This window comes from Ascaphus truei, chromosome 7 (assembly GCF_040206685.1).
Source record: "Ascaphus truei isolate aAscTru1 chromosome 7, aAscTru1.hap1, whole genome shotgun sequence".
Taxonomy (NCBI): domain Eukaryota; kingdom Metazoa; phylum Chordata; class Amphibia; order Anura; family Ascaphidae; genus Ascaphus; species Ascaphus truei.
Genome location: NC_134489.1, coordinates 109,227,602 through 109,247,732, shown reverse-complemented (window position 1 = coordinate 109,247,732; position 20,131 = coordinate 109,227,602). Strand labels below are relative to the sequence as shown.

Sequence of the window (20,131 nt, the reverse complement as noted above, 5' to 3'; positions counted from 1 at the left end):
GGATATGACACTTGCCCGGTGTGCACCATAGCTGGGAAGTCCCTCTCGTGGCCAATAAAATATCATTGGAAGATGTGACCACAGGAGATGACGCCACAACTTTCTGTTGGTGACCTTGTGGCTAAATTTATATATAACATCTCGGAACTGGGGGGTGACCCCAGAAGTTGGGGGACCTCGAATCCAAATAAATAGAAAAAAAATTCAATGGCAACTGCAGCTTTAAGAACGCCGGGATATAAACGTCAATGGCAAATCCCGGGTAATTTGTAAAGATCAGCGTGCGTAATAACGAGGGAGCGCCGCCTGGCTCGCCGCGGTAGTTTGTAAAGATCAGCGTGCGTTATAACGGGGGAGCGCTGCCTGGCTCGCTGCACTTTCTCTCACCCCGCAGTCCTCTGCTGTGAGACGGGTCTCTAGGCAGGGACGTAGGAGTTTGCTGGCACACTCACGCTGATTTGGGGGAGGGTGTATCTTGAACACACAAACCATCAGCTCGCTAATTAACACCATATTGCGGGGTTTTAAAGCTGTTCTGTTTACTATTCTTGGTTGCTAGATTCTCTGCGTGGGCTGAAACTTCATTTAGTTCCTTTAGAAATTAATGGGGGAGAAAATGCTGCTGAAAATGGATATACAATCAGATTGTCAGCTCCTCAGCTTATATTTCTTCATTGTTAAAGCAGCAACCCGCGCTGCTCAATCTTTCTCACCTAAACCGGGGGCTGAATTGTACCCGCCACCGCTATATAACCCCGGGGGGCAGGGGGGGAATAGAAAGCTGCACAGGCGTGGGGAGGGGAAGTTGTGATTTGTTTTTGTGATCCTGCAGCCATATTTGTCGTTTTTTTGTGTCGAAAGAAAAAACAAAATCTATCTGGGGAACAGTTCAGAAATAAAAAGTAGACAGCTCCTTAAAGGCGCCTGGGGGGGGGGTCCCCGGTCACAAAGTTTCCATTGCTGAGCGTAGCGGTGACAATTCCGCCTATAATAGGGCTGCCACATTTAGGTGTATACAATATGGGACCCCCGGACACTGAAATCCAGTATGAGAGGGCGATATTCGATACCGTCCTGTGGCTAACTAAATGCTTTTATGTGTGCGAGCGTTCGAGATTCACTGATCTCTTCGGGCGATGTTACAATTGATTTAGCCAAAAAAACATTCTTGAAACAAAGCATCTGTGGGTGAAACCTATCCCTCCCCCCTGTGCAGTATGTGATTTATGAATGACGTGTCAAATGGTCCCTGAATGCTTGTGATGTAAGAGAATGTGTGTGTGCGCGTGTGCGTGTGTGCACGTGCGTGTACGTGTGTAAATCTGCGCCCACAGTGTGTATAGCGCTATACAAAAGGTGTGTGTGGAGTGGGAGTGTATAACAATGGTGTGGTTAGGTGTTGATATGTAAGAGGGTGTTGCATTTCTGTCCATGTATGTGGCTACTATGTAGTCCGTATTGGTATATAGGGATGGAACTACATTGTGCATATGTATGGGTTAAGCTACGCTTACAGTGTAGGCGACGGTGACGTCAGGCTACAGTTGCTGGAAAAATCAAATTGAGATGACTTCCAGCGATCGCGACCAAGCTGTCGCGCTTACTAAAAGCGCACGCGATGGCAGCAATGCATTTGTTTTGACGCGCCGTCGCCGGCACTATAAGCGCAGCCTTAGAGACAGCTGTGTGTGTATTCATATAGCGCAGTATTTAGAGACATGGCCTTTAGCACTCATGGGAAGAGAGTTCTCTTGTGTCAGGGTAGTGACTCATGAAGCTGCGGTCTCGGTTTGGGCCACCGGTGAGTGTCCCGAACAGTCTCATAAATAAAAGCATTTTGTTTGCCACAGAACGATATCGACTATCTGTTTTTGATTATTAAGCTCGGCTAACACGGTACAGATACCTCTACACACACACATATTTAATACAGTAACGATGCGCCAGTGCTCAGCACCGCAGAGCGCTTTCCGGGGCCCAGGACTAGTGGCATGAGGCTCGTGGTAATGAAAAATAATACATAGGGGGTTACTTTGCTGCTATCGCTTTGCAATGTTTGCTGTCCCTGGCAGTGAAGGGGTTAGCTCAGGCAGAACACTTTTCCTAGACCCCTATCTGCTGTGATAGCCATGCCTCGGCACACCGGACCTGTAACATTCCCAGCATGCTCTAATCGTGGCTAACTTTGTACAATGATTTCCAACGCGCATGCGCCGGGGCGCCGGATATCTGGTGAGCAGAACAATGAGATTCACAGAGAGAGTTTGGGGCCATGATCATTGCATTGCTTATTAGGCGTTATATCCGCTCTGCATTGCTTATTAGGCATTATATCCGCTCTGCATTGCTTATTAGGCATTATATCCGCTCTGCATTGCTTATTAGGCGTTATATCCGCTCTGCATTGCTTATTAGGCGTTATATCCGCTCTGCACTGCTTATTAGGTGTTATATCCGCTCTGCATTGCTTATTAGGCGTTATATCCGCTCTGCATTGCTTATTAGGCGTTATATCCGCTCTGCATTGCTTATTAGGCGTTATATCCGCTCTGCACTGCTTATTAGGCGTTATATCCGCTCTGCATTGCTTATTAGGCGTTATATCCGCTCTGCATTGCTTATTAGGCGTTATATCCGCTCTGCATTGCTTATTAGGCGTTATATCCGCTCTGCATTGCTTATTAGGCGTTATATCCGCTCTGCATTGCTTATTAGGCGTTATATCCGCTCTGCATTGCTTATTAGGCGTTATATCCGCTCTGCATTGCTTATTAGGCGTTATATCAGCTCTGCATTGCTTATTAGGCGTTATATCCGCTCTGCATTGCTTATTGGGCGTTATATCCGCTCTGCATTGCTTATTAGGCGTTATATCCGCTCTGCATTGCTTATTAGGCGTTATATCAGCTCTGCATTGCTTATTAGGCGTTATATCTGCTCTGCATTGCTTATTAGGCGTTATATCCGCTCTGCACTGCTTATTAGGCGTTATATCCGCTCTGCATTGGTTATTAAGCGTTATATCAGCTCTGCATTGCTTATTAGGCGTTATATCCGCTCTGCATTGCTTATTAGGCGTTATATCCGCTCTGCACTGCTTATTAGGCGTTATATCCGCTCTGCACTGCTTATTAGGCGTTATATCCGCTCTGCATTGCTTATTAGGCGTTATATCCGCTCTGCATTGCTTATTAGGCGTTATATCAGCTTTGCATTGCTTATTAGGCGTTATATCCGCTCTGCATTGCTTATTAGGCGTTATATCCGCTCTGCATTGCTTATTAGGCGTTATATCCGCTCTGCATTGCTTATTAGGCGTTATATCAGCTCTGCATTGCTTATTAGGCGTTATATCCGCTCTGCATTGCTTATTAGGCGTTATATCCGCTCTGCATTGCTTATTAGGCGTTATATCAGCTCTGCATTGCTTATTAGGCGTTATATCCGCTCTGCATTGCTTATTAGGCGTTATATCCGCTCTGCATTGCTTATTAGGCGTTATATCCGCTCTGCATTGCTTATTAGGCGTTATATCAGCTCTGCATTGCTTATTAGGCGTTATATCTGCTCTGCATTGCTTATTAGGCGTTATATCCGCTCTGCACTGCTTATTAGGCGTTATATCCGCTCTGCATTGCTTATTAAGCGTTATATCAGCTCTGCATTGCTTATTAGGCGTTATATCCGCTCTGCATTGCTTATTAGGAGTTATATCTGCTCTGCACTGCTTATTAGGCGTTATATCAGCTCTGCATTGCTTATTAGGCGTTATATCCGCTCTGCATTGCTTATTAGGCGTTATATCCGCTCTGCATTGTTTATTAGGCGTTATATCAGCTCTGCATTGCTTATTAGGCGTTATATCCGCTCTGCATTGCTTATTAGGCGTTATATCCGCTCTGCATTGCTTATTAGGCGTTATATCAGCTCTGCATTGCTTATTAGGCGTTATATCCGCTCTGCACTGCTTATTAGGCGTTATATCCGCTCTGCATTGCTTATTAGGCGTTATATCAGCTCTGCATTGCTTATTAGGCGTTATATCCGCTCTGCATTGCTTATTAGGCGTTATATCTGCTCTACACTGCTTATTAGGCGTTATATCCGCTCTGCATTGCTTATTAAGCGTTATATCAGCTCTGCATTGCTTATTAGGCGTTATATCCGCTCTGCATTGCGTAGGCATTAAAGGGCTTTGTAAATACATAAATTAATATACAGTAGCTAAGGAAATTCCCTGGCTCATATAATGAGCTTTGCTGGTGTTTATTAACAGTGAAACAGTTTGTACTGTGTGTCAGACGTGTGTAACGTGTATCTGAGAGTTCTGTGCGGTTCCGCTGCTGCGTATACTGTGAGTTTGGGTAGCATAAGGTTTGCTGGATTTGGGGGTTTTGCCTTCCTAGGGAGAGGTTATATGGCACAATAGGATGAGTTATAGTGAGAGGGGGGGGGGTTATTTGGGGTAATAGGAGGCGTTATATGGGGCAATGGGATGAGTTATAGGGAGCAGTTATGTGGGGTAATAGGAGGAACTCTTTTTATTGAATTTTTTTTCCAACATTACATTCCATAGAAAAACATTTCAAACAAAAACTGCTCATTATGTACAAACTTATATTATATCAATATTAACTCAGCATTTGTTCCACCTTACTCCTCAACAGCAACTTCACATTCCTTTTATACACATTTTAATTGAAACTAAATAAAAGCCTTAACTATAACATTATTAGCTGCTACCTTTAAAGGATTAATTAATGAACAAACATTAAGCCCCCCCCCAAAAAAAACACACGGTATTACTTTTTCTTTTTTCCCAGATTATCCCCCAATGACCCAAACCTCTTGACGGTCACTGAAGGTGGGATCATGTCCGAGTCTGTCTCTCTGGAAACATCCATAGTATGTTCCTCTTCGGATAAGGAAAGTTCCTCTACATCGTCGGAGTCCTCAGCTCTTGACCCCCAATCCTTTCTGAGAGCAGAAAAACGGTTTTTCATAGCTACCTGAGGAACTTTACCAGCGGGACCTGCAGGACGTCGAAGAGTCCCTCCAAGTTTTTTCACCATGCTCTTCTTCCTTTTCTTTTTTCCCTGTGCCCAAATCTGCTCACTTTCTTTTTCTTTATTATTATTTTCCCTCACTTGGGTTTCCATCAAAGTAGGATCATCTGATTCCCCAGATTGTTCCCCTGCTGGGAGTAGATTTGAGGAGATTCCTTCTAAGGGGTCTTCTGACATTTCCTGGGCTTTGTTTACACTCACAATAATTGTTTTTTCTGTAAGAGTATTTGGGCAAACTGCATCCACAGGTGGTCCAGGACAAGCTCCGTCCCCAGGAGGATCTAAGCAAGCGCCATCCCTAGGCTGAACCAGACCAACCCCATCTGCAGGCGGATCCAGACATATTCTGTCTGCAACTTTCAGGGCTCAGTCGTAAAGTGCTTCATTGTCTTCGAAGTCCACTTCCTGCTCCCATACTTTTGAAATATTATGCCAGGCTTCTGCGCAATTCGTGTATGAATGTCCAAATTTATAGCATAAATTACATCTGATGTTTGTACAACTTGCCCTCTCGTGGCCCAAGGAGTGGCACAAGTTGCATTTTAGAACATCACAAGACATGCTTAAATGTCTGGCTGAACCACATCTATGGCACAAGGTTGGCTGCCCATAGTAAAAACATTTTCCTTTTTCTCTTCCTATGAAGAAGGAGTTGGGCAAATGCTTTGTAACATTGCCATGTCGCCAAAGTCTGACTTGCACCTTCCAACCTCCAACCCAAATTTCTTCAGAGTCCATAATTCTTGTAGGTGGAGCCAGTACTTCGCATTGTCTGCCAAGCCATATCAGAATATCTGATATTGGGACTGATTCGTGTCTGAAGAGAATTGTTACTGACTTTGTTTCCGGTTTGGACACAGGAATAGCAGCAAAGGACTTCCATAATTCTGAATTTTTAAGACTCTCATATTTTGTCCAGAAATAGTCCAGAGCCTGAGGTCTCTTAAAGCTGACATCGTATTCGCATGAACCTGGAACATGGATAAGGGCGTAAATGTCATCTGCACTGAAGCCCAAAGATTCTTTCCATAGATGTTTTCCTACAAAAATCCTGTCAGGCTTCATCTCCTCTGCGCCCTTATATCACAACTTTACCACGTTCCTCCTTTTTAAAGGTTGTGCATTTCTGGTCACAGCGCTCACAAAGGATCCCCCACTCCAGGCTGAAGGGGGTGCTGTATGAACTGGGGTTACCTTGATGATGACAATACAGACCGGCGCCTTAATGTCCAATAACGAATTAAGTCCAAAGATGTGCTGCAGGGTCCAATACGGTGCTCCAGTAGTTAGACAAAAGACTCCACAGCAGCAACCATGGTATTATGCAAGGGAGATAAAGAGAGAAATCATAGCGTGATATTGCATAAGGATAAACATATAACTCACAGACAAGACATACACCACTAACAACACTGACAGAAAGGCTGACAATAAAACAGAGATTTATTAGACAATAACTAAAAGGGGATGAGAACTAGGGAGCAGGTCCAGGATCCGGTGTGTAAAACCGGAATCCTACTTACAGCAATCCCAAAGTATTCGAGCGGTGTTTGCAAAGTATGCAGTCCTGTTTCAGCGTGTCTCTGGCGCGTGGTGCTTCTGTGATGGCCGCCGGCGCTTCCTCCGATAAATCTCGGGCTCGGCGTCCTTGCAGGCCAACCCTCGCGAGATTTTCCGTCTGCGCTGACGTCACTCGCTGGGTATAGCTACTCGCCGCCGCTTGGTCCTGTCTGCGTCTCTGCCGTCCGCTGGAACTGGGGATCAGTGCTGAAGTCTGCTCCTTTCACTGTTCTCACTCCGAATGATCTCTAAAAACACCCAACGCGTTTCGTGCGCATGCGCACTTCTTCAGGGGATGATTGGCACAGTCTAAGCTTTCCTTATGTAGTGGCAGGTGGAACACAATTGGTGGAAATAATAGTCTCTTAACATTGATCTCATGACCATTATGATTGGTTAATCGTCCTGTCACTCATAGCTGTGCTTAACAATGGCAGCCTAACATACACAAAAACAACATGTAACAAAAAATATACAAAAAACAAATCTTATGCACTTTATCCTGACAGTCAAGGTGTAAAATCAATAGTAATTCATTCACAACTTCTAGATGTTTAGCTATCCACTATTTCTGTTACACATGTCTGCACGTAAACCTGCATAATGCTAAATATAAAAAAACAAAAATGCAATTAAAGATGTCTTCTTTCTATAACAAAGATTTAAAATTAGTAATTATTGGCTAAAAGTTAAATCTAATGTAACGGATAAAATTTATACTATAAAAACATTTATCAACTGCCACTCCACGTTTGTGATTTATTTATTGCAGTGCCCGTGTGGCCTACAATATGTGGGCAGGACAGGCAGGTGCTATCAAAGAAGAATATATGAGCACATCTATAACATTAGACGAGGTTTAGCCACACATAGTGTTTCGCACCATTTCAGCGTGCATCATAATAAAAGTCCTGTTGGGCTGAAATGTCAGGCTATAGAAAGTACACAAGTACATTGGAGAGGGGGGGGATCAGCTACAACAGATCAGTAGGCGTGAAGCCTACTGGATCTACGAGCTGAAAACACTGTCTCCAAATGGACTTAACATAGACTTCGACCTGGGTGTCTTTCTTAAATAACAGTTTTACATATATTCTTAATATATATTTTAATAAGTTTTTATGTCTATTAGATAATAGTATTAAGGGTTTCACCATATAAATATTTATTCGTAAAAGCACACGGTAACTTTGAAAATCCCTTATATATATTTTTTTTATCAAAAATATTTTATTAACTTTTAGCCAATAATTACTAATTTTAAATCTTTGTTATAGAAAGAAGACATCTTTAATTGCATTTTTGTTTTTTTATATTTAGCATTATGCAGGTTTACGTGCTGACATGTGTAACAGAAATAGTGGATAGCTAAACATCTAGAAGTTGTGAATGAATTACTATTGATTTTACACCTTGACTGTCAGGATAAAGTGCATAAGATTTGTTTTTTGTATATTTTTTGTTACATGTTGTTTTTGTGTATGTTAGGCTGCCATTGTTAAGCACAGCTATGAGTGACAGGACGATTAACCAATCATAATGGTCATGAGATCAATGTTAAGAGACTATTATTTCCACCAATTGTGTTCCACCTGCCACTACATAAGGAAAGCTTAGACTGTGCCAATCATCCCCTGAAGAAGTGCGCATGCGCACGAAACGCGTTGGGTGTTTTTAGAGATCATTCGGAGTGAGAACAGTGAAAGGAGCAGACTTCAGCACTGATCCCCAGTTCCAGCGGACGGCAGAGACGCAGACAGGACCAAGCGGCGGCGAGTAGCTATACCCAGCGAGTGACGTCAGCGCAGACGGAAAATCTCGCGAGGGTTGGCCTGCAGGGACGCCGAGCCCGAGATTTATCGGAGGAAGCGCCGGCGGCCATCACAGAAGCACCACGCGCCAGAGACACGCTGAAACAGGACTGCATACTTTGCAAACACCGCTCGAATACTTTGGGATTGCTGTAAGTAGGATTCCGGTTTTACACACCGGATCCTGGACCTGCTCCCTAGTTCTCATCCCCTTTTAGTTATTGTCTAATAAATCTCTGTTTTATTGTCAGCCTTTCTGTCAGTGTTGTTAGTGGTGTATGTCTTGTCTGTGAGTTATATGTTTATCCTTATGCAATATCACGCTATGATTTCTCTCTTTATCTCCCTTGCATAACACCATGGTTGCTGCTGTGGAGTCTTTTGTCTAACTACTGGAGCACCGTATTGGACCCTGCAGCACATCTTTGGACTTAATTCGTTATTGGACATTAAGGCGCCGGTCTGTATTGTCATCTCCGTGTTCTACTAACTGTGTTTGGGTTAGGTTTTTTTCCTTGGCAGCCGTCCTGTTTTAGTTATTTGTCACATTGTTTTTTATTGTGTATCATTCACTTTATTAATATTGTTAGCGCTATTTACACCAATCTTTTTTCTTAGTGGGGTTACCTTGATGCCATTACTTTGCTTTACCCCATCTTCTGATTGGGCCACTCTATCAGGAACTGTTTGGATAGGAGCAGCACTTTCAGTCTCTACAACCTTAACTTCACTCCCAGGCATTACAGGGTTAATGCAGTCTCCATTGCTGCTAATTACCACCTGCTGTTCTCCTCTCTCAGAGTTCTGAATCCCAGGACCAGCTAATAAGCATGGGTGTGGTTCTGTAAGTCCAGGTGAGCATGGGTTCTCTGGCTCACTTCTCTCAGGTACGAACTCCATTTCCAGCTGAACTCCTCTCAGAGTTTCTAGGTTCTTGCTTTGCTGCTCTCCAGATTTCTTTGTAATTTCTTTAACTTCTCCCAGCGTGGGAGTCTGAGATAACCCCACATCACAGGTGTCTGCTGCTTTCTTTGCATGCAATGGTCTTTTAATCAGATCTTCTGCTGCTTCTGCTATTAACCCCTGGGATGCTGGAAGCTCTGGAACAGATCCTTGCTCACAGTCTGATACACCCTGAGGTGAGTCCCCTTCCCTGAAGTCTTTGGACCCTATTACAGGGCTGTTACCTTCTCCTGTGGAAACCTTTAGCCTCCGGTCCTTTGCTTTCTTTTTTTTTTGCAACTTTACCCTTTGGGGTTTTCTTGGCAGTTGGTGGAATTAAATTGTCAGGATCTGAATCAGAATTTTCCTGGGATAAGTTCTCTGTTTTATCTTTAGACTTTGCAGACTTGTTCTGGGATCTAGTTTCTTTCCCACTTCTTGTAGGCGTCACCAAACTTATCTTTTCTTGTGAGCATTTAATGGGGTTTTGGCTTCCGTTTCCACAATATGAATCTGCGCCTTGTTCTGCATTTTGCTCTGCACCCTGCTCAGCATTTTGCTCTGCGCCCCGCTCTGCGCCCTTCTCAGCACCCTGTTCAGCACTATGGGTTAGCATTTCAATAGTTTTTAAAAGGGAACGTTTCTGTTTGACTGGAACTCCTGTTATTTTAGCAATCTCAACCTCCAACCGGGTTAATTCAACATGCAGATGATTTATTTGCTTCTTGCGCATGTCTACCTCACGACCACGACATCTCTTTAACTTAATATTTTCTATTTCCAATTCTTCTACCTTCCTGTTATACTTCTTCAATAAAGCTCGTTTCTCTTCTTTCTTAAGCAGATTCTGTTCTGCCCCTTCCTTTCGCTCCAAACTCTCCTGTACCTTGCAATCAGCCTCACCAAGGCCTACACCACTGCTGCAGCCTGCGGCCTCTCCTACTTCCATCTCCAACTCACAGCCACCATCCCCTGGGTCTAAGGCCATCCTGGCTCCCCTGCAGGAGCTCACCTGCAGCCCATCCTGGAGGAGTTATAGGGAGGGGGTATATGGGGTAATGGGAGGAGTTATAGGGAGAGGTTATATGGGGTAATAGGAGGTGTTATAGGGAGGGGTTATATGGGGTAATAGGAGGAGTTATAGAGAGCGGTTATGTGGAGCAATGGGATGAGTTATAGGGAGCGGTTATATGGGGCAATAGGAGTTATAGGGAGCAGTTATGTGGGGTAATAGGAGGAGTTATAGGGAGCAGTTATTATATAGGGTAATGGAAGGAGTTATAGGGTGCGGTTATATGGGGCAATAGGATGAGTTATAGGGAGCGGTTATATGGGGTAATAGGAGGAGTTATAGGGGCAGGTATATGAGTAATAGGAGGAGTTATACGTAGCGTATAGACCTGTGTTTCATCTATTTTCTTCACAAGGCACCCCCTTCTGTGTGATCTGATTTTGGAGGTTCACCATCCCTTTGACAGTAGCTCAGCACATTAACTAATTTCTGATAAAACTGGCCAGAAAATGAACTGAAATCCGTAATTATTACTATTGTGTTCAGTTAAGCGTGCCAGTGTTCTCACGGTGACCGTGCTGGTGAATATTATTGCGTATTCTCCGCCTGTTAATTGCCGTGCGCTTAATCTTTGTGATAATCTCCAATGTGTCTTTCTTTCAGATAGTGTCGAACGTCCTGATCTTCTCGTGCACGAACATCGTGGGCATCTGCACCCACTACCCCGCAGAGGTCTCTCAGAGACAGGCGTTCCAGGAGACCCGCGAGTGCATACAAGCCAGGCTCCACTCTCAGAGAGAGAACCAGCAACAGGTGGGGCACATGCTGTCTCATGGCACCAAGGGGCGTAGGTTACCTTTCATTTTCCATTTAGAGACCTGCACTTTCACATATTCTCATATTGGTTTCACCCTCATACCACCAATGACCTGGTAATCCCTATGAACAGGGCATTATCTGGTGGCAGATTCAGAGGGGGCAAAATAGGAATCACAGGCAGCACACATAAAACAAGGATCACGTATTGAGAATGAAGCGAGGCGTTGGCAATCGTTGTCAACGTTTCTGTCCATCTCTCTTCCTCAGAGTGTGAGCACTGAGCAGTGATATGCACGCACAGCGCGTGCACAGCGCACACACAGCATGCACTGCGCACACACAGCGCACACACACAGCACAGTCACCCAATTCAGCCGTTCTCGCCCCAGTTTTAGGGAAATATAGTAAGGAACATGGAACACTTTATTTAGGGGGTAAGCTTCACTGTGAACTCCTGAAGCATTAGCCCTGATCTCTGTAGCGGTGAGATGTAGGCAGCGGTGGGGTCCTGGCAGCGGTGGGGTCCTGGCAGCGGTGGGATTCCTGGCAGCGGTGGGGTCCTGGCAGCGGTGGGGTCCTGGCAGCAGTGGGTTCCTGGCAGCGGTGGGGTCCTGGCAGCAGTGGGGTCCTGGCAGCAGTGGGGTCCTGGCAGCAGTGGGGTCCCGGTAGCGGTGAGATGTAGGCAGCGGTAGGGTCCCGGCAGCAGTGAGATGTAGGCAGCGGTGGGGTCCCGGCAGCAGTGAGATGTAGGCAGCGGTGGGGTCCCGGTAGTGGTGAGATGTAGGCAGTGGTGGGGTCCCGGCAGCAGTGAGATGTAGGCAGCTGTGGGGTCTCGCCAGTGGTGGAGTTTCGGCAGTGGTGGGGTCCTGGCAGCGGTGGGATTTAGGCAGCGGTGAGGTCCTCTCAGTGGTGGGGTCCTGGCAGTGGAGGGATGTAGGCAGCAGTGGGGTCCCAGTAGCGGTGAGATGTAGGCAGTGGTTGGGTCCCTGCAGTGGTGCAATGTTGGCAGCAGTGGGATTCCTGGCAGCGGTGGAATTCCTGGCAGCGGTGGAATTCCTGGCAGTGGTGGGGTCCTGGCAGTGGTGGGATTCCTGGCAGCGGTGGGGTCCTGGCAGCAGTGGGATTCCTGGCAGCGGTGGGGTCCTGGCAGCAGTGGGTTCCTGGCAGCAGTGGGTTCCTGGCAGCGGTGGGATTCCTGGCAGCGGTGGGATTCCTGGCAGCGGTGGGGTCTTGGCAGCAGTGGGTTCCTGGCAGCGGTGGGGTCCCGGTAGCGGTGAGATGTAGGCAGCGGTAGGGTCCCGGCAGCAGTGAGATGTAGGCAGCGGTGGGGTCCCGGCAGCAGTGAGATGTAGGCAGCGGTGGGGTCCCAGTAGTGGTGAGATATAGGCAGTGGTAGGGTCCCGGCAGCAGTGAGATGTAGGCAGCGGTGGGGTCCCGGTAGTGGTGAGATATAGGCAGCGGTGGGGTCCCGGCAGCAGTGAGATGTAGGCAGTGGTGGGGTCTCGCCAGTGGTGGGGTTTCGGCAGTGGTGGGATTTAGGCAGCGGTAGGGTCCTGTCAGTGGTGGGGTCCTGGCAGTGGAGGGATGTAGGCAGCAGTGGGGTCCCAGTAGCGGTGAGATGTAGGCAGTGGTTGGGTCCCTGCAGTGGTGTGATGTTGGCAGCAGTGGGATTCCTGGCAGCGGTGGAATTCCTGGCAGCGGTGGAATTCCTGGCAGCGGTGGGGTCCTGGCAGCGGTGGGATTCCTGGCAGCGGTGGGGTCCTGGCAGCGGTGGGATTCCTGGCAGCGGTGGGGTCCTGGCAGCAGTGGGTTCCTGGCAGCAGTGGGTTCCTGGCAGCGGTGGGATTCCTGGCAGCGGTGGGATTCCTGGCAGCGGTGGGGTGTTGGCAGCAGTGGGTTCCTGGCAGCGGTGGGGTCCCGGTAGCGGTGAGATGTAGGCAGCGGTAGGGTCCCGGCAGCAGTGAGATGTAGGCAGCGGTGGGGTCCCGGCAGCAGTGAGATGTAGGCAGTGGTGGGGTCCCGGTAGTGGTGAGATGTAGGCAGCGGTGGGGTCCCGGCAGCAGTGAGATGTAAGCAGCGGTGGGGTCCCGGTAGTGGTGAGATATAGGCAGCGGTGGGGTCCCGGCAGCATGAGATGTAGGCAGTGGTGGGGTCTCGCCAGTGGTGGGGTCCTGGCAGCGGTGGGATTTAGGCATTGGTGGGGTCCTGTCAGTGTTGGGGTCCTGGCAGTGGAGGGATGTAGGCAGCAGTGGGGTCCCAGTAGCGGTGAGATGTAGGCAGTGGTTGGGTCCCTGCAGTGGTGCGATGTTGGCAGCGGTGGATTCTCGGTAGCTGTGGGGTCTCGGCAGTGGTGGGGTCTCGGCAGTAGTGGGATGTAGGCAGCGGTGGAGTCTCGGCAGTGGTGGGATGTAGGCAGCGGTGGAGTCTCGGCAGTGGTGGGGTGTAGGCAGCGGTGGAGTCTCGGCAGTGGTGGGGTCTCGGCAGTAGTGGGATGTAGGCAGCGGTGGGGTCCCAGTAGTGGTGAGATATAGGCAGTGGTAGGGTCCCGGCAGCAGTGAGATGTAGGCAGCGGTGGGGTCCCGGTAGTGGTGAGATATAGGCAGCGGTGGGGTCCCGGCAGCAGTGAGATGTAGGCAGTGGTGGGGTCTCGCCAGTGGTGGGGTTTCGGCAGTGGTGGGATTTAGGCAGCGGTAGGGTCCTGTCAGTGGTGGGGTCCTGGCAGTGGAGGGATGTAGGCAGCAGTGGGGTCCCAGTAGCGGTGAGATGTAGGCAGTGGTTGGGTCCCTGCAGTGGTGCGATGTTGGCAGCAGTGGGATTCCTGGCAGCGGTGGAATTCCTGGCAGCGGTGGAATTCCTGGCAGCGGTGGGGTCCTGGCAGCGGTGGGATTCCTGGCAGCGGTGGGGTCCTGGCAGCGGTGGGATTCCTGGCAGCGGTGGGGTCCTGGCAGCAGTGGGTTCCTGGCAGCAGTGGGTTCCTGGCAGCGGTGGGATTCCTGGCAGCGGTGGGATTCCTGGCAGCGGTGGGGTCTTGGCAGCAGTGGGTTCCTGGCAGCGGTGGGGTCCCGGTAGCGGTGAGATGTAGGCAGCGGTAGGGTCCCTGCAGCAGTGAGATGTAGGCAGCGGTGGGGTCCCGGCAGCAGTGAGATGTAGGCAGTGGTGGGGTCCCGGTAGTGGTGAGATGTAGGCAGCGGTGGGGTCCCGGCAGCAGTGAGATGTAAGCAGCGGTGGGGTCCCGGTAGTGGTGAGATATAGGCAGCGGTGGGGTCCCGGCAGCATGAGATGTAGGCAGTGGTGGGGTCTCGCCAGTGGTGGGGTCCTGGCAGCGGTGGGATTTAGGCATTGGTGGGGTCCTGTCAGTGTTGGGGTCCTGGCAGTGGAGGGATGTAGGCAGCAGTGGGGTCCCAGTAGCGGTGAGATGTAGGCAGTGGTTGGGTCCCTGCAGTGGTGCGATGTTGGCAGCGGTGGATTCTCGGTAGCTGTGGGGTCTCGGCAGTGGTGGGGTCTCGGCAGTAGTGGGATGTAGGCAGCGGTGGAGTCTCCGCAGTGGTGGGATGTAGGCAGCGGTGGAGTCTCGGCAGTGGTGGGGTGTAGGCAGCGGTGGAGTCTCGGCAGTGGTGGGGTCTCGGCAGTAGTGGGATGTAGGCAGCGGTGGAGTCTCGGCAGTGGTGGGATGTAGGCAGCGGTGGAGTCTCGGCAGTGGTGGGATGTAGGCAGCGGTGGAGTCTCGGCAGTGGTGGGGTGTAGGCAGCGGTGGAGTCTCGGCAGTGGTGGGGTGTAGGCAGCGGTGGAGTCTCGGTAGTGGTGGGATGCAGGCAGTGGTGGGGTCCTGGCAGCAGTGGTGTCCTGGCAGCGGTGGGGTCTCAGTAGCTGTGGGGTCTCGGCAGCGGTGGGATCTCGGTAGCGTGGGATGTAGGTAGTGGTGGAGTCTCGGTAGAGGTGGGATGCAGGCAGCGGTGGGGTCCCGGCAGCGGTGGGGTCTCGATAGCTGTGGGGTCTCTGCAGCAGTGGGTTCTCGGTAGCATGGGATGCAGGCAGCGGTGGGGTCCCGGCAGCGGTGGGGTCCCGGCAGCGGTGGGGTCCTGGCAGCGGTGGGGTCCTGGCAGCGGTGGGTCCTGGCAGCGTGGGGTCTCGGCAGCGGTGGGGTCCCGGCAGCGGTGGGGTCTTTGCAGCATTAAACCCTCAGTTACTGTAGGTGTAAGTATCCCTGGCAGAAAGCTGCATCTGGGTCTGTTCCCCCAATACCAGGCAAGGAGATTTACAGATCTGGGAAACATATCTTCAGTTATGATGCAGCCATTAATAATGTGGAACAGGGTGTTATATGGGTAAGCGCTTTTAGTGTATTGGAAGTGCAGTGTTGCTAAACAGGGGCTGCACTTTCAACCCCTTTCTAGCTAGAGGAGCCTGCAACGCGAAGGGGTTAACGTGTATATATATGTATGTGTGTGTGTGTGTGTGTGTATGTATGTATGTGTGTGTGTGTGTGTATGTATGTATGTGTGTGTGTGTGTGTATGTATGTATGTATGTATGTATGTATGTATGTGTACATATATTGTATGGCAGTACACTGACCAGTTAATCCCGGTAATAAAGTGGCACAGTGACAGTGTTATTTCTCCCTGTGTGTTAATGACATACAGATGTAGCCAGGATAAAACCCGCTGCTGGAGGGAGCTGTACGGACACGACCGCAGATCGGAGAATTACAACACTGCTGGGGTCCTCAACTCCGTTCCTCAAGGGCCACCAACAGGTCAGGTTTTCAGGATATCCCAGCACAGGTCTTTGACTGAGCCACTGATTGAGCCACCTGTGCTGAAGCAAGGATATCCTGAAAACCTGACCCGTTGGTGGCCCTTGAGGACTGGAGTTGACCCCCCCTGCGATAAAGGTAGGACCCACCGCAGCTTACCCCAGACGCGCGGCTTTGTGCTTTTTGTGCCGCGGTTCCAGGGAAGGTTACTCTGGCTGCATCTGTGCTGAAGCTGCTTTGCATTGACTCCCGTTTGACTCCCCAGGAGCGGCTCCTGCTGTCCGTTCTGCCCCGGCACGTGGCCATGGAGATGAAAGCCGACATCAACGCCAAGCAGGAGGATATGATGTTCCACAAGATATACATCCAGAAGCACGACAACGTGAGGTGGGGGGGCTGCAGCGCCTGGCAGGAGACCGGATACAATGTGTCAGAGTAATGTTACTGCCGCTGCGCTGGATACGTTCAGTCCGAATCCCTGCGTCTTTGTATCTTTAAGGCTACGATTATACCAGACGCCGCTGAGCGGCAGCGCGATCCGGTGACGTCATCCTCACGCTGCCGCCGAGCGGCATCTGCACAGGCAGAGGAGACAGGAGAGGAGGCGTGGTGGAGGCGTGGCCGTGAGCGGTTCGCCCTCATTGGCTGAGCCGCTCATGTGACGCGACCGTTGCCAGCCAATAACAAATTCTCTGCCTGCTCAGCAGTCACCGCGCGGCAGCTCCAGGCTGCGCGCACGTCACCTCCAGGCTGCGCGCACGTCACCTCCAGGCTGCGCGCACGTCACCTCCAGGCTGCGCGCACGTCACCTCCAGGCTGCGCGCACGTCACCTCCAGGCTGCGCGCACGTCACTCAAGGTATGTTTACCTAAATTGGATTTGTGCCTTTTGTTTTGAGCCACGCAGCATCGCGCCACGTGACGCCACTGGCGTTTTTGGTATAATCACGACCTAAAGCAGCAGTCGAAGCTGCCATTTTTTTCCCCTTTAATATGCGCATCAATACAAACCACAGACTGATAAGTAATTAGCTAAGTTGCCGATCGATCCGTTCTCCTGTGATCGATTGGCGAAGATTCCGGCAAACTTTCAGAGGTTTTTATTTTATTTTTTCAATGCTACAAGTTTTTTCTTAGACGGTCGGACAGAACTCATTTTTTTTTTCTAAATGCATGTAGGATATTGCTTGGACTGCAGCTTTAAGCAAATATATATGTGTCACATATTTACCAAGGCACCTTACAGCTCATTTAAATGAATCTCCTTGAGCCTCTGCTAAAATATATAAATATATATATATATATATATATATATATATATATATATATATATATATATATATATATATATACCTTTTTTATTGGACTAACAATTTATGTCATAGGACAAGCTTTCGAGAGTTATACTCTCTTCTTCAGGTCAGCAATACTGATATACAAAGGATTCTATGGCTAAAACAGTGTAGAGAGAGGGGGAAATACAACAACAGATATTTACTGTAGATAAGGTAGGGTGTTAAATGTGTTTGAAGCCAGGGGACAGTGTCAAAGAAAGGTGGGGAGGGGGAGGGAATGATGATGTCACAGACTCGTGTTTGGTTTCAAACCCATGAATTCTTTTTCCTGTATTACCCAGCATGCATCTCTCCATACTTCTTTGAGTGGTCTGAAGCTTTTGAATTATCTTCACATTTAGGGTCCAGGTTTCACATCCATACGTGAGCACGGCCCAGATACACGGGTCACATCCATACGTGAGCACTGGCCAGATACACGGGTCACATCCATACGTGAGCACGGGCCGGATACACGGGTCACATCCATACGTGAGCACGGGCAGGATACACGGGTCAAATCCGTACGTGAGCACGGGCAGGATACACGGGTCACATCCATACGTGAGCACGGGCAGAATACACTGGTCACATCCATACGTGAGCACTGGCAGGATACACGGGTCACATCCATACGTGAGCACGGGCAGGATACACGGGTCACATCCATACGTGAGCACGGGCAGGATACACGGGTCACATCCATACGTGAGCACGGGCAGGATACACGGGTCACATCCATACGTGAGCACGGGCAGGATACACTGGTCACATCCGTACGTGAGCACGGGCCGGATACACGGGTCACATCCATACGTGAGCACTGGCCAGATACACGGGTCACATCCATACGTGAGCACGGGCAGGATACACTGGTCACATCCATACGTGAGCACGGGCCGGATACACGGGTCACATCCATACGTGAGCACGGGCAGGATACACTGGTCACATCCGTACGTGAGCACGGGCAGGATACACGGGTCACATCCATACGTGAACATGGGCCGGATACACGGGTCACATCCATACGTGAGCACTGGCCAGATACACGGGTCACATCCATACGTGAGCATGGGCAGGATACACTGGTCACATCCGTACGTGAGCACGGGCAGGATACACGGGTCACATCCATACGTAAGCATGGGCAGGATACACGGGTCACATCCATACGTGAACATGGGCCGGATACACGGGTCACATCCATACGTGAGCACGGGCAGGATACACGGGTCACATCCATACGTGAGCATGGGCCGGATACACGGGTCACATCCATACGTGAGCACTGGCCAGATACACGGGTCACATCCGTATGTGAGCACGGGCAGGATACACGGGTCACATCCATACGTGAGCACGGGCCAGATACACGGGTCACATCCATACGTGAGCACGGGCCGGATACACGGGTCACATCCATACGTGACGATATATACAGTATACACGAGGTGTATTGCGCCACACCTGGCCTTTCTACATCCTCCCCTCTCGATCACTGTAATGAATCACACTGACAGTATTCTAGAAGCTGCATGTTTCTCTCGCTGGGTTTCTGGGGACACATTGCACAATGATTCCTACAGAGGGAGGTTTATTTGCAGTCGCTGACCAGCTGAAAGTTTAACAATAATCATTTCTTCGGGACAGAAGTGGACATCTGTATTATAACACACACCAAAAGGATACATTGTTATTACACACGGATACAGCGGGTGTCTGCAGGAAGCTGGCATTAACCCCCGAACTGCCGGGGTGGCCTGCAGCTCATTGTGTAGTTAGGTCGAGCAGTAGAATAAATGTTGGGGTACGGTGCCCCTCACCCCCCCCCCGCGGTACGGTGCCCCTCACCCCCCCCTATTTGTATACATTCTTCCCCCTTTTCACGTGTGTCAAATCCCTCAGCGGTTTTGTGTGTTACTGTCATACTGATATGCTTAGTAACAGTGACGCTCTTTCAGGGGATTCTTAAAAATGGTGCCAGTGTGTCTCAAAACCCATTTGGCCTATATTTACCAAGCAGTGTTATTCCATCAGGTGCCTTCCAGCACGAGAAGCCGTGCTGAGGAATAGCACTGCTTAGTAAACGTGGGCTTTTTGAGTAGCCTTGGTCACTGCAGCATGCTGTCCTCAGCTAGGTCTGGCATATTATCAAGGTTGTCACCTCCAGTCCTCAAGGGTCAGCAGCAGGTCAGGTGTTCAGGATATCCCTGCTTCAGCACAGGTGGCTCAATCAGTGGCTCAGTCTTTGACTGCACCCCCTGTTCTGAAGCAGGGATATCACTAAAACCTGGCCTGTTGGTGGCCCTTGGGGACTGGAGTTGGCCACTCCTGCGCTAACTCAAGCATTTTGTGTGCAATATTGTGCGTAATTTTGGTGATTTTCAGGCCCAGGTATTGCATTATTTACTCGGCCACGCCAAAACGTGGCACAGCCTCTTTAACAAGGCCACTAAAAATCCTCCTGCTGCACAGTGCAGACTCCCACCGCTCCGAGATGGGAGTATTGTTATACTTCCAGTCTGAGAATGAATAGTGCCCAGCAGAGGGTCAGTGTCTGGGGACTGTAGTGTGTAAAGTTAGCCCAGGCGGCCCTCTCTGTCCATTCAAAATGGGTTTCCTGTTCCCTTTAAATAAACAGAAACACTTCCTCTGTAAGAATGGGAACTGAAGCCCCGTGATTTCCATCCCTCGCGTTTTCTGCGCGGGGATTCCCGTCGCTGGGAGACGCAGTGCCAAACACGCAGAATAACTCAACATAAATACATGGAATACAATGGAATCGAATCAATACAGTCGCTGTCCCACAGAGCTTACAATCTAATTGTTA

At 49.5% G+C, this 20,131-nt stretch overlaps 1 protein-coding gene across 3 annotated transcripts in view; it reads left to right on the top strand.

The window, feature by feature from the left end:
• ADCY5 (adenylate cyclase 5) overlaps nucleotides 1–20,131 on the top strand; it is a 240,829-nt gene that overhangs the window by 99,830 nt on the left and 120,868 nt on the right. For all 3 annotated transcript variants that reach the window (XM_075609884.1, XM_075609883.1, XM_075609885.1), the window contains 2 exons: nucleotides 11,055–11,204; nucleotides 16,231–16,352. In XM_075609884.1, coding sequence (XP_075465999.1) covers nucleotides 11,055–11,204; nucleotides 16,231–16,352 — 272 coding nt within the window. The remainder of the gene's footprint in view (nucleotides 1–11,054; nucleotides 11,205–16,230; nucleotides 16,353–20,131) is intronic.